The following is a 25091-nucleotide window of genomic DNA, read 5'->3' as shown; positions in this document are numbered from 1 at the left end:
CTATCTATCCCTTCTCCAGATTAGGTTGAGAAACAGCCTTTCTACTTGCTCAGCCACGTAACTAAGTCCTGCACAGTCGGACATTGCAGAAAAATGGACGCCTGAACATCAATACCTAGCTCTGCACGTATCTTAGCCGATAGTGCTAATGACATTAGAGAATCCACTCCCAACTCAGCAAAGGCAGCATCGCCTCTCAAATCGTCCAGATCCAGCCCGGTTTCCTCTGAAATAAGCGCGAGACAGGCAGTCACTTGCGGGTTATGGCTTTGATCTGGCCCTCCCTTTAAAGACTGGACTCGCTGTGTGATTGCTGTTGCCGGCGCTGGGGGCTGTGCGTTTCGTGCTATCCCAGCCTGGTCTTGATGTCGTGAGTTGGTCACTTCCGTGATAGGCGCCGTCAGCCTCTCAGGATATTGGAAAGCAGTGGCCGGGATGGGCTGAGACTGAGAGTACGTCCCCTTACTTTGACCGTTGGCGGAATGAGTCTCAACAGATTGCTTTCGCTTCTCACCAGTCTCAATCCGAGGAAACAAGACCGACATCAAAGCGCGGGGAACAGCTTTGAATTTAATCCCTGCGCACACGCCCACGAGCCTTTCACCCCGGTGCAGATATATGTCTCCGGCATATGCACCAGGCTCGCTGTCGACGGGAAACATCCGGACAAAGTTACGATACGTGACAGCAGGGCCGGGCTCAAGGCGTTCTAGCAGCCGGAAGTGACGCCACCCCGGCGTGATGTAAAAGAAATCACGAGATGATCCAGCGACTTTGCCATCGCATTGGACACCAAAAGAATTCATGACGAAACCAGCAAGCTGGAAAGCGCTGTCGATCCAGTGAGGGGGTGTGTGCCAAGTGCCGTGTTGGTCATTGTCCAGGACGACGTCAGCCGTTGCTTCCAGAGTGTCCTCAGAGAGTGCTACGCGCTGCATGCCGCGATATCGCGCGCCGTAGTCCACCACGTTGGCGAAGAGTTGATACGCGACACTCCGTGAAAAGTGGCTCACTTTGCCTTCGTCTGGGCTATTGTCGTCGCCGCCGGCAGTCGTTTCCCAGAGTGAATTGGCCCGTGCAGCAACTAAGTGTGAAGTCATCTGCCACTGTTCTTGCCAGGCCTGCGCGTCTTCGTAGCACACCGTTGCTGTGGCAAATGCCTTCTCCGTATTACGAGTCCCGTCTGGGCCTGCTGCGTACAGTCGTACAGCCGTCTGCTTTTGCGACATATCCAAGACTCCTTCAATTTGAATGAATTGGGATGCCCCTGGGTCAAGCACCTGGGCTTCGTTTACTTCCATGTTTTTGATGTCCATGTGCGGTGTATCCCCGTCGGGTACCATTTTCTTGTACAGATACTCACCAACAGTGAGGGTAATATCTGCCCAAATACTCTGTGCAAGATGCAGTTAGCAAATTAATCCCACGAAAAAACAAACAATATGATAATGAGAAAGTCCGAGCCTGGGATGTCATACTCCAGTCACAACACTCCTTCCGTTTAACTTATGTCCCTCTGCTACTCCCCGGAGGTCGGGGTGATGCAAGTTGGAGAGTGCCCTCATCTGTCCTAGAGACTCGCTATATTCCTCGGAAATGATTTGTTGTACAGAAGAGGTAAAGAAAGCCGAAACAGCGGCTGAACTGTTGGTCTTGCTGCTTTGTCCAGCATGAGCTTTGTCGAGTGTCCACGACCCCTCGTATGGGATCCAGTAGTTCTTGTAGTTCCATTGATATGAGTCGAGGTGCAGCAGACGAGCGGGATTCTCTCTGAGATCGAAATACTCGTTCCATGCAACAGGAAGCCCTAGGCAGTGTAATGCTGCAAGACTTCCCGTAAATGTGGATAGCGTATCGTCACCACGGCGAAGTGACGCAAAGGTTTGTGCTGCCCCCTTTCCATAATGATTGCTGACGAAGGAGGTACAAACTGGGTGAGGCCCAATATCGATCCAGGTGGTCTTGTCATTTACTACGCCATCGGATCTGGCAGCGTCAAGAGCAGCCACAAAATTAACAGGCTCGCATGTTGCACGAGCCAAATACTTTCCATCAAGAACGTTGTCTTCAGAAACGCACTGTCCTAGAAGTGGAGAGATAATCGGGATCGCAGGGGCCTTGAATGTAACATATCTAGCCGCATTCCCAAAGTCATCTAGGATGGGTGACATTTGCTCGCTGTGGAAAGCGAATGGTATATCGAGGAGGACACATTTCAGTCCAGCACCCTGCAGCATGTCACGTAGGGAGACCATATCCTCTCGCAGGCCGCTGACAACAATGTCGGTCAACCCGTTCACACATGATACTTCAAAACGATACTGCTCGTCACACTCCCGGCACAATTCTTCTATGCGATTGACCGAGGCACCGCGAACTGACAGCATGGCATGGCTCTCAGGCTCGCAGACGGCTAACATGAGTTCAGCTCGCTTACCTACCAAGAATAGAGCGTCTGCCACCGACAAGACTCCAGCTGCGACCAACGCAGCGTATTCTCCGAGGCTGTGGCCGATAACTACGCTGGGCTTGATACCAAGTAGTCCCCAATACTGCACCAAGGCAATCTGGATGACCACCAGGGCGAGCTGAGTAACTAGTGGACTCTCAACTGTAGGTGTCGGAGAAGTTGTGCTTGTGCTGCTATCACTCAAGGCCACAGCGTCATGGCTTGCCTCACTACCTGGGGTAGATTCCCTTTGTGATAATCTGGCAGAGCCGATACTCGTTGCATCGCCGGCAACGGTGGCAAGTATCGTGGGGAAGCCCAGCCGCCTAACGATGCGATCGAGTTGGAGTACCTGGTCGCGGAAGAAAGGTGCTTTTCCGAACAGCTGCGCCGCAGCGCCGTGATAGAGACAGCCCTGGCCGGAGAAAGCAAACACGACAGTCTTTTTAGTGGTCGTAGCAACATGTTTTGCATATGCGTCGACATCCTCAGCGGCAGCCTGCAGGAAGGACTGCAGCTGTGCCGCACTCGAAACAGATGTAGCAATACGGATATGATGGTGTATTCGCCGAGCACTGGTTGTATAGGCAATATCTCTGAGTTCCGTCTCTTTATGGGTATTCAGATAGCCGAGCAAAGCCCTGATGTTGGCCCGAAGTGAAGCTTTGCTTTTAGCTGAGATGCATGCCACTTCGCTGCTAGCCACGCCATGTCTCGAGTAATTCTTGTCTCTATCCATGTGTTGCAATGGGGCATCCTCGAGTAATAACGTTGTATTGCCACCATGGGCACCGAAGCTGTTTACAATCGAGTAACGCTTCTTAAAGGCCGAGATGGGTAGCCATGGACGGTTCTCAGAAAGCATACCAGCGTTGCGGTTGGCAAGGTTTTGAGCCACGACAGGGTTCATGGCCGTTTGGATTCCAATGTGATGGGGAATCATGTTGTTGCGGTACATCAACAGAACCTTGATGAGGGAGGCAATACCTGCAGCAGCTTCGCCGTGCCCAATGTTGGATTTGACGGCGCCCAGATGAAGGCGCTTGTCAGGGTGTAACCGCCGACCTGAAGGTGCGAAGAAGTCAAGTACAGACTCAGATTCAACGGCATCCCCGACCTGAATTTATCACGAGGCACTAGGGTCAGCTTCATGGTTCAGGGAGGGTCATCTCATTGACATAGTTGGGGCAGACAAACCTGGGTTCCTGTGCCGTGAAGCTCGACGAAGCTAACGTCCAGAGGACTAACACCCGCCTTGTTCATTACCTGTCGATAGTTCTCTCTCTGGGCCGCGGCATGTGGTTGAGTAATGGAAATACTCTCTGCTGAATGATTAGTAGCACCGGCTACGATAGATGCCAAAATGACGTCGTTATCAGCCAAGGCATCGTCGAGTCGCTTAATCACGACCGAGCCGACGCCATCTGCACGGCAGTAGCCGTCAGCTCCAATATCCCACACCTTACATTGGCCGGTCTTTGACAAGAAGTGTCCCTTGCTCAGCATACAGTAGATATCCGGACTCGTCTTGAAAAAGCTTTGACGTTAGTACGGTGGGAACTCTCATCGTCCGTCTATTTGGAGAGGATGAGTTCTAGCGACTTACAATGACATTCAGCCCTCCAGCGACTACGGTATCGGCCTCGCCAGCCCACAGAGCCGAACAGGCAGCCTGAACTGCAGCTAATCCGCTGGAACATGCGGTGTCAATGTTGAAACTGGGCCCTTGGAAATTGAAGAAGTAATTGATGCGGCCGTTACCAAATCCTCTTTCTGTCCCAGGAATGCCGTACGTGCCAATCTTCTGGCCTGCGTTAACCTCGCGATAGTCGTCGCTAGCCTGGCCATAATAAGTTCCAACCCGTGATAGATGAGAGGATGGCGTGCGGTTAGGCACAAAGCCGGCCATCTCAAGCGCCTCGTACGCTGTAACAAGTGCTAGGCGCTGCATCGGGTCTGTCTGCTCGGCCTGTTTGAAGAGTTGTGTGCGTGGTTAGATAACTAGGTACAGGAACGATTAACGGGTTCAGGTTGTTGTCTTACTTCGCGTGGGGACATATTGAAGAATCCTGCGTCAAAATAGCCTGGGTTGTCTATGAAGTTACCAAATCGGGTTCCAACTGTATTGTCCTTTTCACCGGTAGGATCGAAGTGAGCATCCAGATCGAACCTGTCTGGAGGGACAGTAGTGTGCGTATCAACTCCGTTCACGAGCAGCTCCCAGAATCGCTCAGTGCTATCTGCACCTCCCGGCATACGACATGACATGCCAACGACAGCTAGCTTTGAGTTTTGCGAGCGCTGTGGGCTATGCTGGAGTTGATCAAATGCGTCGCGCATCGCCCAGTCGACCAGACACCGACGACTCACATCAACAGTTGAGAGCTTATTGGTGACGTCGGCGATGATGGTATCTGACATGAGCGATGCACTGTAATGGAATATCTGACATGGTAGCCCATTCGGTCGCCGGTCGCGCAAAAGTTGAGTCACAACGCCACTTGCGACCTTGTCGAAATACAACGGCTTGGTTAAAGCCTCGATGCAGATGGCTTCTATCAAGTGGTATGCATCTGAACAGAAGAATGGTGAGCCCGTAAATGGCGATACCAACGGCACCAGCATAGAACGGGTGCCCCATCTCTCCCAGACCTCCGCTGTCTCAAGGATGGCGCGCACATCGTCGTCATCGTACACGTTTGGAACATGACAGAGGCCTCCTGCGATGGGCAACGCCGAGTGCCTTGAAGCACGAAGGATTTCTGACTGGCGGAAGAGTTGCTTAAGACGGGTGGGAGGACCTGTGAGTCCAACGGAGGTATTATCAACGTGACTAATACTCACGCCAGTCAGCGGCATTGCATTCGTACCAATACTTTCCGACTCATCTAGGTGATTGAACCGGTCCAGTTCTTCCCGGATGGTGTCTACCGGTACACCTATCACGACGGTAGCCCAGCTAGCTGACGTAGCTTTCTCTGTCATGGTGGTCTCAAGTGTCTGGGAAACGCGCTGCACATGAACGCAAAATACAAATGCTGTACGCACGCCTTCAGTCCCGTATGAGACGAGGTCTGATAGGGACTCCGAAACCGCTACTGCTGCTGCTGAAAATAGGCCGACACTTATTCCTACCAAGCATGCCGGACGACGGTACGAAATATGATGAATCTCATGGTGTCTGTAACGTATTGGGAGTGGAATGTTAGCTCATCTCTAAGCTACGCGTTTACTACCAGATAAACACTAGCAGTAGTTGAGGTGAACAGAGTATAGCAACTTTACCCAATTAGCATAGCTATCTCGTAGATGCAGAGGAAAGCACCGTCCCAAGCACCACTTAGGGGACTGCTCTTTAACTCGTCCCAGTGCGAGGCCAGCGTAACCACATCGTGGAATGGAGGTACGGAATCTCGCAATGGCCGCGGGAGCTTTTGAACTTCCGTTCTCAGGACCAAGGCGCATTCATGCAAGAATCGAGCAAGGTGCGGATAGCCAGGTAACATGGCATATCTATGCAATCTTCGTACCAGGTCTTGGACTTCGCCATTGGGAAGCTCATTACTAAAGAGAATAAAATCGTCAGGTATTTCGGCGTCCATGTCGACTTTGACATGGCTGGGGCTTGATGAGCGTGATTCGGAAGGAGTGACAGTGGTGTTTTCAATCATTGTGTAAGTTTTGCAAGTGTCTTTCGTCTCTCAAGAAAACGAAGGTCTAGATAACAGTTTTGAGTCAAGTAAAATAATCAAGCCTAACCGGATTGGAAAGCCATTTGAAGAATATATCATCCAGAGATCGAACACTAGTAACGTGGTGTCTAGCGTTGGTGTGGACCATTAACGGCCAATGCTATAGAACTTATACACCTCATATCACTATACATAACATTAAATGTCTATTCTAAACATAGAACGACTGCTACTGGCTCGGACTAGTCGACATGGTCTCCAGCTGACTTCTCGTGTCTCGGGAAGTGGCTTGACTTACGGTAGACAGAGTAAGCCGGAGTATCGCCTTGCATGGAGCCAACATAGGTCGGAATCCGACTCGGAGAATTATATGACGGAGGCATTGAGGGAATGTTAATACCCAATTGTTGAAGTTCAGCTGTGCCATTCTTGATTCAAAGGGAAATGCCTTGTGGCACCACATGGCTAAACTCGTGTCACCATTCTCAGTCAAATAGAGAGAGCCTATGAGAAAGCTCAGCCATCAGCTGCAGCCGCTAGAAATTTGCAAACTTCAAATACTCAACTATAGGAAATAGAACCGTTCCTATTCATTGAAATTCGAGAAAAGCGTAAACAGAAACGCATGCAGAAATATACATGGATGCATGTGTATTATAAAACTATGTTTGTACTCAAGAAACAACATTCCTCATCCTCGCAAGAAGTAGCAAAAACATGAAATTCGTTCTTAAATTGGTTGAGCCGTTGCAAACCAATGCCTAGTATTATCCGGCCCAATTAACCTAGAACCAACCTTGCCTTGCTCTAGCAACATGTATAAAACCTGATTCAACAGGGGCCCCACAGCTGAATCAAACGTTGCGCTATCTTTGGAGACCTCTCCGTAAATGAGACCGCCTATGTCAGCTGTGGATAGGCCCTGCACTGTGTCCGTCCCATTGCCATCTTCCTCATCGCGACCATTATCAGGGCCGACGGTACCTCCCGCGTCGCCACTTTTGATGGTCCTGACACTGCTTGCGCTGCTCACATTACTAGACGAAGAACAGGAAGAGGTTTGCCGGGCCAACACGGCATATATTTGCCTCTCTCTTGAAACCCTCTGCGCGATATATTTTGCCATCGCTTGGGGTAGGTTATATATCACGTCTCCATGGCCGGGATAGCCGATGGCACACTTTAGACTTGCCATCAGGCGGAGGCTGTCTGTGTAGGCTTCCAGGTCCTCAGCTACACTGTAGCCATGGCCTAGCACGTTGTCACCGGTAAAAAGAGCGTTTTCCTCTTTCAACACGAAGCATGTATGGTCAACGGTGTGCCCAGGCGTCAGCACCGCCCTGAGAGTCGCACCTGGCGTTTGAAAAGTTTGACCGTTTACGATGTCCAGCTGGCCCTGGTCAGGCCTGTGCTTGTATACTAATATATTGGAATCATGGGCAAGGAGATCGGCTATACCACCAGTATGGTCCTTGTGCCAGTGTGTGAGGAGGACATGGGAGATGGATATGTCGTGGTCTTCGAGATATCTGGTCATACCCAATGCCCATTGCGGAGCTCCCTGTTAACGATGGTTATTAAGTTACTGGGCGAGAGAATGAAGATGGAATTGTAGGCAAGAATCATTGAGTCATCCAGAAAGAGTAATGTGTATCTGGATCTATTCCAGGTGGACTAGGTAGAAGCGACACATATACAAACAAATGAATAGCGAAGTGTGCTCAAGTGGTGGGTACAGGCCTCACCTCTCCAGTGTCAATGAGTATTCTAGTGCTTCCAGTGCCAACGAGGTATGTGTTCGTGCCCTGTAGCTGCATGCTTCCAGGATTGCACCCAAGGAAGCGCACAACGCAGCTAGACAAGCCATCGTCAATTTCCGGAAGCACAGGTAGCTTGCTTCGTTGTGCTTCTAGGTAGCCAGCCCAGAAGGGCGAGGAGTAAAACCCGTCAGGCATAGTAGTTGAAGGTATTCATACGCCCGTAATGGAGAAGATAGATTCACAATTTGTGACAAGGAATTCACTTGACAAAGATTATTGCTGCATCCGCTGGTGATAAAAGTTGGTCGCCTTACGGGGTGTAAGCCAGGGCTGTGTTGGGGAAGCCAAGGAGTTGCCCGCCTGGTGGCTGAAAGTCGGATTCCGAGAGTCAGCAGCCCTAACACATTCCTTCCGCAAAAAAAAAAAAAAAGCCCCGAGGAGCATCCCGATATCCGAACGGATCCCAATGGCCGATGTAGTTTCAGAATCCATGATCTCTGTATACTACTCGTCGTGCAAGGCAACATTTGAATTTTATATATATCTTCACTTCGTCCAAGTCATATTGTACAACTTTCACATAGATACTTATCCATCAGAGCACACCAACATTACAGCATTACTACAACATTACAAAAACATCAAGATAGCAAAGGAATCCTTAAATTTATTTTTATCAACATGACGAACGTTCCGGAAAACTGCAAGGTGCTGGTCGTCGGTGGTGGGCCAGCTGGCTCATATGCCGCCTCGGCTCTTGCGCGGGAGGGAATCGATGTGGTCCTTCTTGAGGCAGAGAAGTTTCCTAGGTAAGTTTCCAGGGCATAGAAAGCAATGAAAATCTTTAATCTTGATGTTTCCTGCATTCTTACGCGTGCACCAGATATCATATCGGTGAAAGCATGCTTCCGTCGATGCGACACTTTCTGAAGTTTATTGACGCCTACGAAAAGTGGGATGCCCATGGTTTCAATGTCAAGGTGAGAAGTGAAAGCCCATACCCTTTGTTAGACGCGCAAAGATATTGGTCGCTGAAACTTAGAGTAGAACGGAGGTGCCTTCCGTCTCAACTGGTCCAGACCTGAAACATGTAAGTCTTCGCCGGCCATTTACCAAACGCGAGCTCAATTACTACGGCTGAGAGTATACTAACGATAAACTCCGTCTTTTTAGATACGGATTTCATCTCAGCCGGTGGACCAGGCGGTTACGCCTGGAATGTCATCAGGTCTGAGGCAGACGAACTGTTGTTCAAGCATGCAGCTGAATGTGGCGTGAAGACATTTGACGAAACCAAGGTGGCATCAATCGAGTTTGCTCCCCCATCCGGAGATGGGCATCCCCTTGGCCGCCCCGTATCTGCTACTTGGACTCGCAAGGACGGGACCTCTGGCACTCTTTTCATGGATTACATCGTTGATGCCTCGGGTAGAAATGGTCTTATCAGCACCAGGTATCTCAAGAACCGTTCCTTCAACAAGGGGCTGAAGAACGTTGCCAGTTGGGGCTACTGGAGGGGAGGTGGTGTTCACGGTGTCGGCACACACAAAGAGGGTGCTCCGTATTTCGAAGCACTCAAAGGTATGACACAGCTGCATCTTCCATATTGCACCCTGAGGGGAAATAATGCTAACTCGGATTTCCTGTGACGCAACAGATGCTAGTGGATGGGTATGGTTTATCCCTCTGCACAACGGCACCCATTCAGTAGGTGTTGTGCAAAACCAAGAGATGGCTACGGAGAAGAAGCGAAAAATGGCCGAGCCTTCCTCCAAGGGCTTCTACCTGGAGTCTTTAGAGTTTGTCCCGGGTATCAAAGAACTGCTTTCTAACGCGGAGCTCGTATCGGAGGTCAAGTCAGCTTCTGACTGGTCATACAGCGCTTCCAGCTATGCCTTCCCTGGTGTGCGCATTGCTGGGGATGCTGGATCCTTCATTGACCCCTTCTTCTCTTCTGGTGTTCACTTGGCTCTCTCCGGAGGTTTGTCGGCAGCAACTACCATTGCAGCGGCCATTCGCGGGGACTGCGATGAGAATGTTGCGGCGTCGTGGCACGACAAGAAGGCATCCGAAAGCTACACACGTTTCCTCTTGGTTGTGTCGAGTGCATTGAAGCAGATCCGGTCTCAAGACGAGCCCGTAATCAGTGACTTTGACGAGGATAGCTTTGAAAGAGCCTTTGACCTGTTCAGACCCAGTACGTTAAATCTTGTGTGACGATTCAACGATGAAAGCAATGATTCTAACAGCGTGACATCTAGTTATCCAGGGACAGGCTGATGCCGATGCCAAGGGCAAGCTGACCCAAGCTGAAATGTCCAAGACGGTCGAGTTCTGCTTCAGAGCATTTGCGCATGTCTCATTTGAGGAGAAAGAGGCTCTCGTGAAAAAGCTCAAGTCACTCGGTCATGATGGTGATGCTAATGATGAGAAGAATCGCAAGGCTCTCGATGAACTTGAGAAGCATCTGACGCCAGAGGAGCAGGCAATTTTGAAGACGTTGAAGGGGCGGCGCATGGTCCGCCCCGAGGATTCGCTCAACATTGACAATTTCACTGTAGACGCCATCGACGGTCTCGCACCTCGTTTGGAGAAGGGAAACCTCGGACTGTCCGCAGCGAAGAAAGCAGAGATTAAATACACAACCCATGATCCACTTTCCTTCCTCAACGGCGAAGCCAGAGCAGCCAAGAAGACGCTTTGCAAAGACCATGCTGAGACCAATGGAAACCACACCACTAATGGCTATTCACAGATCAATGGTCATATTGAGACCAATGGTGATATCCCGACTAATGGCCAACCGCAGAACAATGGTCATACCAATGGCCATGCCCACACCAATGGAAACCATTCGACCAACGGCCATAGTGAGGCAAATGGACATAGCAATGTCGAGGAGCGCTCCGTCAAAAGCTGCATGGCAGACCTCATGGCGGCCGAGAAGAGCTCATCGCAGACGCCATTTGATGAAGCCACTAGGCACCGTTTGATCTCGTCGCTGCACCAATCGGCCGAGGACCTTGAGACTCCCTTTGACACAGTGGTGCGATATGTTGATGCGGTAAGTAGAAGAAATAATAGCAGATGCAAATGCGTCTCGTTTCATCAGGTTATGTATACTAATGAAGCTCTGCAATTAGGGTCGACAAACCGCGATGGTTTGTATAGGGGGGGACCTTGGGATCTTCAAGTCCCTTGTGGAGAGCAAGCAACCGTTGTCAGCCAAAGAGCTGGCCAGGGCTACTAATGCTGACCCGCTGCTCGTCAGTCGCATCATGCGCTACATGGCCGCCAGTCGTCTGGTCGGAGAGACAGGGCCTGACCAGTACGTAGCCAGCAAGAAGACGTACGTCTTTGCCGACCCGCGCATCGAGCATCCCATCCGATTTTTCCACGCCGTCAGCAACCCTGCATTCCACGCTCTGCCTGAATTCCTCAAGGAAACGGGATATCGGAACGAAACCCACGGTAGTGCGTTTCAAAAGGGTCTCGGCACGGAACTGGAACCTTATCCCTGGCTTAAGCAGCACCCGGATGTTTTGAAGAACTTTCAGGCTGCCATGCGCCTTACCAGAGACGCCAACGGTGTGGATATGATCCCCTTTGACCATTCTGTGAGCAGTGGACATGACGGGGCCATGTTTGTGGACATTGGTGGCAACACGGGGCATCAGGCTGCGGAAGTGCTGTCTAAGTACCCGGAGCTCGCGGACCGAGTGATCGTCCAGGATCGTGGTGAAGTGATCAAGAGCGCTCCCGATATCCAAGGCATTCAGTGGATGGAGCACGACTTTTTCAAAATCCAGCCCGTAAGGGGAGCAAAGTATTACTATCTTCGAGCCGTTCTTCACAACTGGGACGATACCACCACGGTGCAGATACTCGCCAACATTGTGCCTGCCATGTCGGCCGATTCCCTCGTGGCGATTGATGAAGTGGTGGTGCCGGACGAGAATGCTCACGTGTGGCCTGCCGGGCTTGATCTCCAAATGTATTCTTTGTTCAGCACGACGGAGCGGACGGCATCGCAGTGGGATGCCATCCTGGACAAAGCAGGCCTGCGTGCTGTGGCGGTCAAGAAGTATGCGCCGGTTATGCAAAGCTCTGTGATTTTTGCGGCTGCCAAGTAACTGGCTTTTGTATTTATTGAGGAGTTTAGGAGCAATACAGCATCAGATTAGCAGTTGATATACAACACAGCATTTTACCATTTGCAATCCGCATACATATTTATTTGGTAGTTCCAACTAAACAAGCAGTGTCTTTGTCGGTATGGATAGTTTCAAGCAGGCATCGTAATCTTGCTTCCACAGCTAGTATTTCCTGCTCATCTTTATGCTTACTTGGTGTTTGTGTGTACGTCTCCAACGGTTGGATGTTTTGTGAATGAAGCCATGCCTTGATTAAGTCTACACAAGAGTAGCTGTACGGCCATTGAGGGAACACGTTCCTCATAGGGGTTACAACTTGCCCCTAGGTCTATTATGACAGGAGATCAGAAACAACTAACTCTTTTTACAACTCAGCGAGCAGTACTGTCTCGTTATCGTTTTATTAATACTAGTCTTACACCAATACTTCCTTTAGGGAAATATGTCATAGGTTAATACATTCTTTCATTTCCTAAGATAAATCATAAATAAATAGTTTTCAAGAGATAGACGTAGACCTTACTACTAATGGTCAAAAATATATATCTCTAGAGTTCATTTATTAATTATAATTTTTTTAAGATACATATCCATATGGAGACTCAAAGCTCTACAACGAGCAGTAAAAGAGTTACTCAAACCGCCCATGGCGCATTGCAGACCCTGAAAGTGGCTAGTTTAACTTGAAGAAATAAGACTGGAGTGATTGGTCGGCTACGAATTCTAATATTAGCGTGAAGTATGTGTTGTTTTTGTCCCTTGCTGTTGACCTCGTATTTGGTGATCCGTGATCTGCGTGCCCTGTTCTTTGTTGCTGTTGGCCCGGGATCCCACCACAACTCGGACCTTGTGGATGTTTTCGGCCGGTTTTTTGATGACCTTTTGGAGTAAATGAAGAGCCCCATTTCTAGGCTCCCGAGGCATCTGCCTGTTGGTATGTGGATACTGGTGGATCGGGGGGAGTGGATTCCGAATCAGCGACGCATGCTCGGACTCCGTCAATCCAAAACTAAGGCTGGGAAAAAAAGGTCCCGATGCACGTCGGATGCGGGGCCAGACCGAGATCCCTGTCTGGCTCCCATTCTAGTGCTTACAGTCAAGCATTGGAGGACGAGGTTCAATTTTGCTGACAATGCATTCCATTAATAACGGCCTCCTCCCCGCCTGGCAAACTACCTATTCAATCCTCCTTCTCACAGACATTGAACAGTGTTGGCGGCAATCTTACGTGCTTACTGCTCCCCATCCATCTTGACGCTATAGTCATCATTTGACAATTTTCCCACACTCAGTTGCCCTGTAACCTTTTGACACAATGGCCACGCCACCCTCGTACACCAAGGTCACTCACTCCGCCACATATGCCGGCATTAATCCCACTCAACCCGGTCTCTCCACGGCGGGCAAGGTTGTGTTAATCACTGGCGCATCGGGCGGTATTGGCCGTGCCACAGCCTCATCCTTTGCTGCATCGGGCCCCCGAGCCCTCATCCTCCTGGGTCGACGCGCCGACGCCCTGGCAGAAACAGCCACGATTGTTCGCGCCAGTCACGCAGCGGTAACGATTCAAACCTACGAGGCTGAGCTGTGTGATGCTTCGAGCGTACGCAATGCCATGAACAAGGTAGCTGCTGAGTTTGGTGGCATTGACATCCTTGTCCACTGTGCCGGCGTCCTGGCTCCCGTGGTTCCCCTTCTGGAAGTGGATCCGGCCACTTTCCTGGTCGGTTACAAGACGACCGTGGTTGGTACGCTCGTGACGGCACAGGCGGTCGTCCTGGCGAACCAGTCTGTCAACGCCAACGAGAACAAGCCCGTCACCTTGATCAATCTCACCACGGCCGGCATCCTGTTCCCCCCGTTCCCCGGTATGGGTGCCTACGTGAGCAGCAAGATGGCCGCCGTCAAGCTCTTACAATCTTTTGCTGCCGAGAACCCTCAAGTGCGTGTTCACAATGTGCATCCCGGACTTCTCCGCACGGCCATGTCTGCCAAGCTCGCAGAGACGATCCAATTGCCATATGCCTATGATGACAGTAAGTATTAACTGATCCTGTCCTAGTGTCCAAGTCATTAACCATCATTCTTCTTTTTCTCTTTTGCAGTCTCTCTCCCCGCCGATTTCCTTGTCTGGATTGCCTCCCCCGAAGCGGAGTTTCTCAAAGACAAGATCGTCTTCGCCTCTTGGGACGTCGAGGAGCTCAAGGCTCGCCAGAAGGAGATTGTCGGGGGCCTGCCGGGAACTGGTGAGCTCTGGCTCGGCTACCAAGGATTTCCACGATTCATTGCTGGTCAGCCTTTACCGGGCACCCAATAGGCGATCGGTATTCTGCATGGGCAGTCGCTATCCTAGGCTGAGTGGACTGTGCACACACTAGTAGTCGATTAAACAAGTACATGAACTATCTACACAGTAGAACACTAGTGCGAAGACGCCAATGAAATGAATGTTAGAATCCTTATGTTTATTAGTTTTAAATCTAAGTACTCTTGAAGTTATAGATTAATCTGTTCTGTAACTCATGTTGCTCAGATAAACATCACTTTTTGCACAATGAAAAGAAGGCGAGTAGAAAGTAATCATTGTGAATTTCCAGCTTAAGAGGTACTTTCAAGGCCATCATAGGTTGTCCCGTAACTAACGTCGTCATTCTGCTATTTAGCCACGCTGTCCGAAATCTGCACGATGTACTATGCACAATACTATATCAATAAACGACAACACTCAAAAGACCAAACGCCTTGCCACTCCCTGAGTGACATATTGCAACCTAGACCGAAGCAATGCCACCACCGGAGCAACGACCCAGGTAGTGTGCTCCCAGCGCGGCCCACCTTTAGTATCCTGGGAGTATCTGTCTGTGAACTGCAAAATAAGCCTGGCAATCTTGGACAAATCCCCCACCTGACTCTGGCTGTCGCCAGCTAAACTGCGTGAGGATGACTGCGGTCGCGACCATATGAGTATATCTTGTTCCCAGGAGCCGTTGCCCATGGATCTGCCATCGCTCGACGACACGTCAAGACTCACCGATCCTCCGTCAGAATCGGCACCAGTAGAGCAATGAACAGCGTCCATGAGTGAAATGCATCCCGAAGCCACCAGAAGCGCTACGTTTGCCTGCTCGGAGCATGGACACATGAGGATAGTCAACAACCGCTGGCACGCCTCGGTAGCCGTCAAGCCGCTGCCGCTGTGCGTGGGAGCAGTGGACCGGCACCGCCCCTTGGTTATTTCCAGCTGCTCGACAATCGACAGAGCAGCCTTGGTGCAGTCGGTCTCGGTGGTGTCCACCTTATGACCCATGCTCACCATATTACACGGCGATGACGTGATTTCTGCCGGTTGTAGCTGATTATCCTGGGGATGGTTTATCGTATGTGTGCTGGGAAACCAGCCATTATCGCAGCTCATTTCGCTGTCAGTTTGGCCAGATACCCCGGTCGGCTCTACCAAGTAGCTGTTGAGAGAATTTGTCTCTGGAGCCCCGAGGCATTGCTTGGAGGTCTTCGCTTGACTCTGGCTCTGGCTCTGACTTGACTTCCGCCGTACGCGATGCGGTCGGCCACCCCGACGAGCTGGGCTGTATGTGCATGGGCGGTTTAGATTTGCGCAACGCGAGCACGTCGGCTTTTGCTTATCACATCGCAACTTGGATGCAGAACAGACATCACAGGAGTCTTTCAGCTTTCGAGCTGGGAGTTGGGTGTTGTAGGTCTCCATTGGGCTAGGAACAGTGGTTTTTCGGGGTCCAAGTCAGGTTTGGGGCTTGAAAATTATGCTATCTTAACTATCTCTATGGATCTATCTATAGTGACAGGGATGCTCGTTACACGGCAACTCGCCAACGTTTGATGATCCCTGTTCCAGAAATGCATTGCAACGTGGTTGCTGTCACCGACAAATGCCAGCCTCGTGGTTGTTGGAACCCCGCAAAAACGAGGGGATTACGCCAACGCCCTTGCCTCGTAATACGAGTAATCCCAGAACAGATGTTAGGATAGACCATTCTATGCATATACGACTTGATCGTATTATGTAAAGAAAAACCCAACTAACTATTAGATATCTCTTGGCCGCTTCCCATGCAGGAAGGATAGGGCCTCCTGTTGATTAAGCTTTAGGGCTCGTTAGTAGGCTGTGTCTCATCCACTCCCGAGGACTTTTCACAACCCTAGTTCCTTTGCTTCAGACGCCTTTAGTCTTAGATCAGCTAGAAGGGACTGAAATCCACTCTTCGGCCCCCACAATGAGCGCGACCAGGGTTCTGGAAGATAACTGATCTGTTTCTGCTTGGAATGGGGGTGGTTCAATGGCTGTCGATCGAGGATCTTTGTGCTCTCCCTTGCATGAATACAATCGTTACCGAGCCGAGTTTCCAAGAGGTTTCTCTCCGACAAGGCCTACCAATCCCTTGACAGAACGATGAGCCCTACAGACGTTGTAGTACTAAATTCAGAAAGTGTGGATATGATAGTAGGGGGAGTTTGGATTTGAGGCTGTGACCGGATCAGAAATTAGTGGCACTATTACTCTTTCGAAAACAGTAAAAAGCTTCGCTGTCCAGGATCCTTGGTAGTCATCTGACTCTTCAACCTTTAGCCACAATGTCGGTGAGATTGGCTTTCGCAAAGCCACTGCCTTCCATGGGATTAAGACCGTATTCGGTTAAGAACCTTAATAAAAAGATCCTCTGGTCTGTGGTCTGCTCCCTATAATTAGTAGTGAGATCTAATTTTAAAGTCCTGGTATGTTGTCATTCTACGTAGTAGAAATAAACATATATTCTAAAGTTGGGTCAATCAATCCGCGAGAGTCTTGAATACTAGTAGGCATTTAAATAGCCAATAATATACATCTTCGTGAAAGAGTTAAGAGTGGTACTGACTAGCTAAAACCGTGATCTGGGTTTGTATAGTATCCACGAGAATATAGGGCAATTCATAGGTGTAAGAGTACAATAGAAGGGATTCATTGCCCATCACTTAAAAGGGGACTCGAAGTGGGGTGGTTGCCGCCCGGGGAAGTTAGTGGGGGAGCCGCTTTAAGGTTGACGGTCGCGTGACCACATCAAGACTCCTCCCAGAGTGTTGAACACGATTTGCGGTAGCGCTTCGGGCGGTTCGGGATCGAAACCCTAACGACGCGTTAGCTGACTCAGATCTGAAAATATTGGGAGCCAGGTTTAGGTCGAGCATTGCAGCCTAGTCGAGGCCGAGGAGACCTATAATGCAAAAGACTAATGGGGTACTGTAAATTAACAGGGAATGTGCTCTGATTTAGTAGTTAAAGCCCTTACCGTCTCTCGGCAGCAGCGGATCATAGTTGTAGAAACGTTAGATCTGTGGTAACCATGCACATTTCTTAAAATAGATAGAAATGATATTACATTAACATTTTCAGTATCCTTCTATCTATAGATCTACATTAGGTAACGTCATTAACAGATTTGAAGGTCGCGTAAATGGATGGGTCTCTTAGAGCGGTTTTATTCAGGAAATTTGTTAGTCCTAGTAGAGTTGCTAACTTTGGTTTTGGAGGTGGCGGATTCTCCGAGTTATTGAAGAGCGCAGTTCTAATGTATAACAGACTTACATTGGAATCTTGTAACCACCAGGAACCTGTTTCTGAAACACACCCTTGGGGTCGTATTTCTTGCTGATAGCTCGCAGCTTGGCAACGTTATCCGCCCCCCAGCTCTGGAGCACCTTCTGTGAGATGTCGGCGTAATTGAGATAGATGAAGTCGATGAGATATCCATGAGCCTTCAAGACAGCACGCTGCTGGTTCACAATGTCCGTGATGACGGACTTGACCCCGGCATCGTCTGCCTTCTTGGCGTAGGTAGCAGTCATATCGACCATGACGTCGTCAGTCTTGCCAGGCGTCAGACCGAACATGTTGGTGCCGTTAGTAACAGGATGAGGCTGAGTCAGGAACTCGACGAAGATGCCTTCCACATTCGCAATCTTGTTCAATCCCTTCTCCCAGATCTTGAAGAGCTGCATGTAGACCATAGGATCCGGGTTATGGAACGAAAAAGTGAGTTGGAAACCCCTACACAAAGTGGTTAGATTGTTAAGACATGGAAATGGTAGAAGAGTACGTTATTGGTTGCGTACCGTTCCACCTTGGATGGGATATTCTCCCCGAACTTGCTCACGACGTGGTCAGTAGTGTTGAGCTCCGCCACCCCCCCCAAGTTCGGAATCTCCGTGAAAGCATCGTAAACGGCGGGTTTCTGAACCTCCTCTGTATACCACATGGCATCAGAAAGAAGGAGCTTACCGTCTACAAAGTCCAGGAACATTCCCATCATGGCTGCGCCATCATGATTTTCTGGCTTCATAAAGTTGCTGAAGGCTTTGGCGTGAGCCCACAACGTGGCGTTGGTATAATTGTAATTAAGCATGCTATACCACATATTTCCCTGAGGGATTGTAGCCACATCAAAGCGTGTGACGATGCCAAAGTTGTTGGAGCCGCCTTTCAACGCGAGCCAAAGGTCAGGGTGGGAGTTTTGATCTGCATAGATGACTTCACCACTTCCGAGAACAACTTCGTACCCGTGGATATTGTCGCAACTGAAACCGTGCTCGCGTGACGCGAAGGTAATTCCACCTGATGACAAAGTTAGCTATCGTTGTCCAGTACAGCCCTGCACTGCGAGTACTGACCTCCAGTGGCAAAGCCTCCGACTCCGATCCCGGGAATACGGCCTCCCATAACAGTCAGATTATGCGGTACAAGGTGCGAGTAAGCGATATCCCATACTGCGCCCCCTCCAATGCGAGCAATCCTTTGATCGTCGCTCAACTCTACTTGATTCATGAGGCGCAGGTCGACAGTTATGCCAGGCTGAATGTTTGCCGCGCCAGTCCAGAAGGTGTGTCCCCCACCCCTAACGGCGAACTTGCTCGTGGAGTTATTAGCAGTCATCAACTTGACGAACTTAGATACTTCCGCAGTGGTGGTAGGCCTGAAGATACAATTTGGACTCAAAGCGCGCTCATGGTCGCCGTAGTAGGATGAGATGGACGAATTGTATGTTGTTGAACCGGGGTATGAGATGCGCCTTGGAATCTTGGACTCCACGAGTGTGCATGAATTATTCGTAGCCAAAGCCGCAGCGGGCAGCGCTGCTGCGAGAAAATGAAGAATAGACCAATACATGGGAACGCTTGGGAAGATGTACTGGAGGGAATCTCTGCCAAATCTTGTTGAATGGGTCGCCGGCTTGCAACCGGCAAATTATAAATAAAGGGAACAGAATATCAGTGAATTGACCTTTGCAATACCAGATAACTAATAAATAAAGGGGAGAGGTGCTTGCTGATTTCACAATACACCTTAGCACACTGAGGAAGGTCGATGATCGGCTGTTGGTGGATTAAATCAAGTAGTTAATTGCAGTCTATAGATATGACCTCGCCTTTGTTGAGAATATTTCTATAAATATGTACCTGCGTCCTGAAACCATGAAATCGCATGCTGGTGCCACATACCACGAGGCGGTTCTAAACGAACTACTGCAGGTGTGTGCATAGATTTTTCATGGCTCGTCAACCGACTCATTCGATAGACAGTTCAGCCCCATGCCGAAAATAGTACTCTCGGAAAAGTAAAATCGTCCACAAGCATGTAAAGTAAGCCAGTGCCTGTCTCTTCAGCAACAGGCATTCTCGGGTTCCGAGATTGCGGAGAGGGACAAGACGGCTCGTATGCAGTCAGCAATATATACGGCATAGGTATGATTGGTTCTATCAAGCGAAAAGCGCAGGAGAGATCACCACGTGTCACTTGGTGTCCATTTACCTTTCTCCAGTGCGGATTCCCTTTCAGCCATACATCAGGCTGTAGTAGTAGTAGTAGTAGTAGTAGTAGTAGTAGTAGTAGTAGTGGTGGTGGTGGTGGTGGTGGTAGTATTATCTAGGCTGTTTGAGGCCAAGGGCAGCATGTAGCCCCCCCAGCAAGCTTTTACAGTGTAAGAAACTATACCTTTATCTTGCTTACCATTCTAACTCTACGTGGTGCGTCCAAGCCGTTGTAGGTTTGCACTTGTTCAGGTATTCTATTTCTAATGCATTTGTAATGTCCAATGCGAAAAGCAGGAAGAAGGAGCCTTATACTCTATATCATAAGCGTCCCATACGGCCATACATGTACTAGTTCGTGATAGCTTTGCAGCTCAGGCGCCAGCGCCCTTTCTGTATACATCAATTGTGTGAAATAGGCCGTACCACCGTCCCCAAGTCGTTTTCCGAGTGGTTCAGCGCGGAGGTGAGCGCGCGTAACTGAGTGTGAAGAAATGCAACCATTCTGGCTCGCACATCACTCTGCATGAAGTCGCTGCGTGGCTCGTTGACTGCCTGTGATTGTCCTGCGTGACAAGCCATGTCTCCAACGACGACTTGTAGTTCCCGAAGCATCCCCGAAAGGACTTGACGAATGAGGGCCGCCTCTACGTCCCTTCCCAAACGGTGATTGCCAATGAAGAAATCTCGTCTTCGAGTCTCGGCCTGGCCCACACTGCTGGGTAAGATGGCGCTGTCCGCGGTTGAGCTGCGGCAATGGCTGTATATATCAACAATGTGCCAATACCAAGCAGTAATTTCAGAACAAATCACGGTGACGATGAGCAGCAGCTGTGGGCTTCCGTAACACGAACATTTGAGTATGGAGCGGATCGCCCCCAAGGCCGACTGGTTCATGGATAAGATGTCGTCCGCTGCAAGTGATACTTGAGGTTGGCGACCACCACCCTGACCACTCATGCTTAGGACGCAGGAGCTCGAGCCGGCATGCATGGAGCTGAGAATCTCTGTGCCGAGGCTGATGCAGCATCCTTTTGGGTTCTGGCAAACCCGATCCTCTTGGGAGCAACTGGTCTCAGGGACAGATGAGATGCTGTTATCTTCGGTAGTCAGGCTCGGTGTGCAATCCTCGGACAGATTGTCTGTGGACGAGGACACATCCATTTGCCATTTCAGCGACAATTCTGTGCTCTCAAAATTTGGAAAGTCAAGCGAGTTGAAATCAACCTGCGAGTTGCCCAGGAGGTCATGAACCGATGAAAGAGGGATTCCGGCACCCAGAAAGTCACTCGGCACAGAAAGAGGATCTCCAAGATATTGAAGTTCTAGTTCAGCTGCAACCTCCATTGCGTGGCGAGTGCGTTTGAGGTAGTGTTGTAATAGAACTGCTAGGTGAGGCCTTGTGGTTAAGGGTACGGATAAGTTGAGCCAGTAGCGATACACGTTATGAAATATGTTCAGCACTGAATACTATGTAGAGTAATCGGCCAGCCCAGATCGGGTTATAGTTTGCTCCGTCAGCTTCAACCCTGGTCCGCCATTTAGATCCACCTCGTATCACGAACAAGAATGCTTGTTTTCTAATTTGGGCTCCTCTCACAGCCCCTTGCAGATCAAACCAAGTTGGGTCCAATCAACGCCATCCGGGCGCCTGCCCAGGATGAAACGAGGTGAGAGTGAAGTGACTGGTGTGCATGTTTGAACGCCATGCAGAAACATTCCGGCTAGTGCTGACGATCTAGATGCAGCTCGCGTCGTCTCAAGCACGCATATACTTTGCAACAATGCCCTCTTTGGAAGTTTCACGAACGGTGTGGCTTGCATCATCATGTACGACACAGCCACACCGGGCCTTCTCCGAATGGCCAAAGTAACAGCAGTCAATTAACCAATGACGTTATACTATGCACGCCAAATGCTCCCAATCCACCAGTGACATTCGATACATAGTATGTTTCGTCTACCCCCCCCCCGGACAGGCACAGCGCGGCATGGCAATGGTACTGTCCAGGTGCGTCTAAATTGGTTAGGTCGCTGGGGGAGAGAAGGGGATGGCTTAGTCGCTGTAACCATAGTTTCACCTCATCCTGTACCTGGTGTTCCCGCAGTGGTAAATGAGGTTTTGCATGCGAATATTTCACCACCCGACGAGGAGGTCGCAACTGGGACGACCGACTCAAACAACATAAATTGCCCAAGAGGAGCAACATACGATCAGGCTCGACTTGGCCCTATCCCGGGACACCGTCTAGCGATGGAAGCTTTGCTAAGGAGTTAGCGGGGCTTTGACGATCGCTGGTCTGAGCGGCCCTGATCTGTCGATACAGCAGCAGCAGCAGCTCCATTCCCACGAGTTGCACGGAGACCAGCAGTTGCAGATGCTATGGTTAGGACAGGAACTGCAGTATGCTGTACTCCGTGGAGGATAACGCCCGATTGGACGGTTTCTTCCCCTTTTCCGTGCCTTCCTCGCTGCTCGAGTCATACTCCAGCTACCAGGGCATGAGGACAAGCTCAATGGCTTTCGGGGAATGCCGAATCTGATAGCCGTTTCTCAACGCCTCGACAGTGCATTGACCCCCGCCGACCTACAGCCCATTCCGGGCTTCGTGCATAAATCTCGCCTGAGCGTTTTTCAAGGTTTCCGGAACGTCCGGTGGAACATTTCCTGTTAACCTTCATGCCACCCGCACCATAGCGTGGACATACGGGCCTATGGACGATGTCATTGGCCAGCTATGCACCTTCTAGTCCGTCATAGCAGACAACGCGAATACTATTCAGACGATCCCAAGCATCTTGCAGTGCCTAGGCTTCCACGATATATAATGTACTATTTCCTCAAGCCTTTCAGCTAACGTTCGGCTCGCCCTGATATGGCTGCATAGGCTGGATAATCTGGATGCAATCAAGGGTATCTGAGCTAGCGTCGCCAGTTTCGATCTCTGCAATATTCCCCGTATTCAGCTGTAGGCCTAGGGCTTCCATGTCCGTCTTGAGGCTGGAAATGCGGCGACCACAAACACTGGTGAACATGTAGGAGTCCTGGTAAAAATAAAGTCGGCCGAAATGAAGGTTAAGGGAGGGCAAAAATAAGAAGAGAACGAAACGTAACGGTGGCTTACATTGTCAATGGTATATGCTATCGCAACACTGGTGATAGACATAGCCAGGCGAGTCGCGATGTTGTCAGCACCTGCTATACCTATGCTTTACGGCCAGTAGCGATAAAGGGAGTTGGACGCCCATTCGCCTTCGGGGCAGCATTGGGGGGCTGGAGGTAATCCTTAGCGATGACACCCCAAGCCTGAATCCCCATATCCTCATCGAGACACATTAGAATAATATTGCGCTCCAAGTGGCGGACATACGCACCGAACTGGGTCTGTTAGACGGAGAACCGACGGAGGCCATGCACGCAAGAGTAGGCATTGTCCCTAATGACCACTCTGGCGGGTGGTCACTGCTGACCAAGTAGAGTTCTTTCCCCTGATGGACGAGGGTGTTGAGCGACTGCATCAGTTCAGCGATACCGGTGGCGTAGTCCCAGTTACGGACAAGACACTGCACGCTCCCAGTGAGCAGGACACCACGGAAAGGAATTGGGCTACCAGGTCGTTGTAGCTGGGTTAAGAGTTTCTTCAGGCACGCATTACGCGGTAGGCGCTGACTATTGCTGCCAATGCCGTCAAAGTTGCTCTGTTGGATGGGGGCGACTGGCCATGTATCTCAGGGTGTACCTGTGAGCAAGACGATATTATCGCAGCGGCCAGACTTCTCCATCCCCTCGCTAACCTACCCCTCACTCTAGCCGCTCTGATAGATATTGGCCATGTCAATCAAGCTCACGCTAGGCTCATAGAAGTTACCAAGAAGCTCAAAAGTGCTCTCCTTGTTGAATTCACCGAACTGAGGACTCGATGCATTCGCGACACCTTTTCCCTTGGCTGGAACGGCTCTTTGAAGTCAGAAATGATAGGATTATCCGGAAATACAAAAAAAGAGAAAAAGAAATAACAAGACACAAAGGTCGGACGTATTCATCCCGCTCTGTTAGTTTAATCCAAGGGAATAGAACAGGTCGCATAGGGAAAAGGTCAATACTCTTGATACATGGAAGCCATAGATAAATTACTTGTCATCCTAGGCTCAGTCGCAATCTGCTTATGGTAGGAGAGGGCAGCAGCAAATCAAATTTCGGCTTTATAGAGGTTGGGTATAGTACCTCGAGTCCTACGACAACCTATAGGCAAAAGTGTTAAGATTTGAGTCTTTCCAACGTAGCACTAGTTCGAAAAACATCACCTTCTTCTAGGTTCTATTGTCGCTATTACTGAAGCGGTTTAGGATCGCTCGTTTAACACACGATAAAATAAGCAACCGACGACTGTGTGAGCGAACAACCCCATATGGATCAACATGATCTATCGAACTCTAATTGTTAATTATTCGAGCACAATCGCCTGAATAAACACAGAAAATGTATAAATTGGAGGAAGATTTCGGACAATCATACCTGTTCCATATTATTCAAATATTTTGAACAACTCCAATCCGAGGTTTCACTACCTACACATCCTACCTTCCTTCCACAATTAGATTGTCATTGCATCGATATGAAGACCTTCCTCGCTCTCGGTGCTCTGGTAGCCCTTTTCCAGTCTACCTCATGTCTCGAACGGGGAGTGTATCAGATCAAACCTGGGACTCGATTCCATCCTCTGGTTCTGACTGACATAGGTGATATTGGCGACGCACTGGAATTTACTGCCGCGACTGGCGCTCCTACTCAGGCCTGGTCGTTCACTCCTACTGACGGCAATACCGATGAATTCATGATCCAGAACCATCAAGGTTCCTATCTCTATTGTCGTAAAGAGGTGGGCTCTTCTTGCCTTGCCGGCAAGGACCCTCAAACCTTCATTGCTAGACGCACTCTCTTGGGTACATATGAGCTCGTTGCAAAGGACTCTGGTTATTTCATACACAGCAATAGTAGATGGTTGGAAGTTGCCGAAACGGCCGATAGCTTCGAAGGGGTGTTTGCCTTGGTCCCGATAAATTGGCATGTCACCCCAATGTCCCTACTTAAAAACAATTCATGATGCACAACGAGCTAATGGATTTCCTTGAGAGCATAGATACTCTGTTTTGATGAGCTGCGAACCCTACGTTTCTAGAGCTCTGTTTCGGTCTGATTATTTCCAGTTGGACAAGGGAT

The 25091-nt window shown here is 49.8% G+C and overlaps 10 protein-coding genes across 10 annotated transcripts; 3 read left to right on the top strand and 7 right to left on the bottom strand.

Moving 5' to 3' along the window:
• Positions 1–41: 41 nt before the first annotated feature.
• On the bottom strand, positions 42–6219 carry nscA (non-reducing polyketide synthase nscA; the record flags this gene model as incomplete). The annotated part of the gene is made up of 6 exons (XM_032061972.1): positions 5735–6219; positions 4493–5630; positions 4056–4418; positions 3647–3976; positions 1479–3566; positions 42–1394 (listed from the first exon to the last, which is right to left on the bottom strand). The coding sequence occupies exons 1-6, from the start codon at positions 6118–6120 to the stop codon at positions 42–44; spliced, it is 5658 nt and encodes a 1885-aa protein (XP_031914752.1). The 5' UTR covers positions 6121–6219.
• A 621-nt stretch (positions 6220–6840) lies between these two features.
• BDV38DRAFT_244277 (beta-lactamase-like protein) lies at positions 6841–8191 on the bottom strand. The gene is made up of 2 exons (XM_032054300.1): positions 7887–8191; positions 6841–7702 (listed from the first exon to the last, which is right to left on the bottom strand). The coding sequence occupies exons 1-2, from the start codon at positions 8094–8096 to the stop codon at positions 6872–6874; spliced, it is 1041 nt and encodes a 346-aa protein (XP_031914751.1). The 5' UTR covers positions 8097–8191; the 3' UTR covers positions 6841–6871.
• A 352-nt stretch (positions 8192–8543) lies between these two features.
• Positions 8544–11507, top strand: BDV38DRAFT_69339 (uncharacterized protein). The gene is made up of 6 exons (XM_032063781.1): positions 8544–8710; positions 8785–8881; positions 8949–8991; positions 9075–9482; positions 9559–10098; positions 10163–11507. Exons 1-6 carry the CDS (start codon positions 8583–8585, stop codon positions 11149–11151), a joined length of 2205 nt encoding a protein of 734 aa, XP_031914750.1. The 5' UTR covers positions 8544–8582; the 3' UTR covers positions 11152–11507.
• A 1764-nt stretch (positions 11508–13271) lies between these two features.
• Positions 13272–14518, top strand: BDV38DRAFT_244271 (SDR family NAD(P)-dependent oxidoreductase). The gene is made up of 2 exons (XM_032054299.1): positions 13272–14091; positions 14161–14518. The coding sequence occupies exons 1-2, from the start codon at positions 13371–13373 to the stop codon at positions 14370–14372; spliced, it is 933 nt and encodes a 310-aa protein (XP_031914749.1). The 5' UTR covers positions 13272–13370; the 3' UTR covers positions 14373–14518.
• Positions 14519–14780: 262 nt separating this feature from the next.
• Positions 14781–15779, bottom strand: BDV38DRAFT_292243 (Zn(II)2Cys6 transcription factor domain-containing protein; the record flags this gene model as incomplete). The annotated part of the gene is made up of 1 exon (XM_032061971.1): positions 14781–15779. The coding sequence occupies one exon, from the start codon at positions 15777–15779 to the stop codon at positions 14781–14783; it is 999 nt and encodes a 332-aa protein (XP_031914748.1).
• A 1868-nt stretch (positions 15780–17647) lies between these two features.
• Positions 17648–19229, bottom strand: BDV38DRAFT_292242 (uncharacterized protein; the record flags this gene model as incomplete). Its single annotated transcript, XM_032061970.1, has 3 exons — positions 17648–18113; positions 18179–18677; positions 18734–19229. The coding sequence occupies 3 exons, from the start codon at positions 19227–19229 to the stop codon at positions 17648–17650; spliced, it is 1461 nt and encodes a 486-aa protein (XP_031914747.1).
• Positions 19230–20272: 1043 nt separating this feature from the next.
• BDV38DRAFT_292240 (uncharacterized protein) lies at positions 20273–21269 on the bottom strand (the record flags this gene model as incomplete). Its single annotated transcript, XM_032061969.1, has 1 exon — positions 20273–21269. The coding sequence occupies exon 1, from the start codon at positions 21215–21217 to the stop codon at positions 20273–20275; it is 945 nt and encodes a 314-aa protein (XP_031914746.1). The 5' UTR covers positions 21218–21269.
• Positions 21270–22720: 1451 nt separating this feature from the next.
• On the bottom strand, positions 22721–23037 carry BDV38DRAFT_281979 (uncharacterized protein; the record flags this gene model as incomplete). The annotated part of the gene is made up of 2 exons (XM_032059698.1): positions 22721–22915; positions 22996–23037. The coding sequence occupies 2 exons, from the start codon at positions 23035–23037 to the stop codon at positions 22721–22723; spliced, it is 237 nt and encodes a 78-aa protein (XP_031914745.1).
• A 38-nt stretch (positions 23038–23075) lies between these two features.
• On the bottom strand, positions 23076–23914 carry BDV38DRAFT_281978 (uncharacterized protein; the record flags this gene model as incomplete). The annotated part of the gene is made up of 4 exons (XM_032059697.1): positions 23076–23249; positions 23342–23586; positions 23740–23828; positions 23889–23914. 4 exons carry the CDS (start codon positions 23912–23914, stop codon positions 23076–23078), a joined length of 534 nt encoding a protein of 177 aa, XP_031914744.1.
• Positions 23915–24486: 572 nt separating this feature from the next.
• Positions 24487–24975, top strand: BDV38DRAFT_281977 (uncharacterized protein; the record flags this gene model as incomplete). The annotated part of the gene is made up of 1 exon (XM_032059696.1): positions 24487–24975. The coding sequence occupies one exon, from the start codon at positions 24487–24489 to the stop codon at positions 24973–24975; it is 489 nt and encodes a 162-aa protein (XP_031914743.1).
• Positions 24976–25091: the final 116 nt, after the last annotated feature.

Source organism: Aspergillus pseudotamarii (genome assembly GCF_009193445.1).
Source record: "Aspergillus pseudotamarii strain CBS 117625 unplaced genomic scaffold BDV38scaffold_20, whole genome shotgun sequence".
NCBI lineage: Eukaryota > Fungi > Ascomycota > Eurotiomycetes > Eurotiales > Aspergillaceae > Aspergillus > Aspergillus pseudotamarii.
This window is presented reverse-complemented; position numbering and strand designations above follow the sequence as displayed.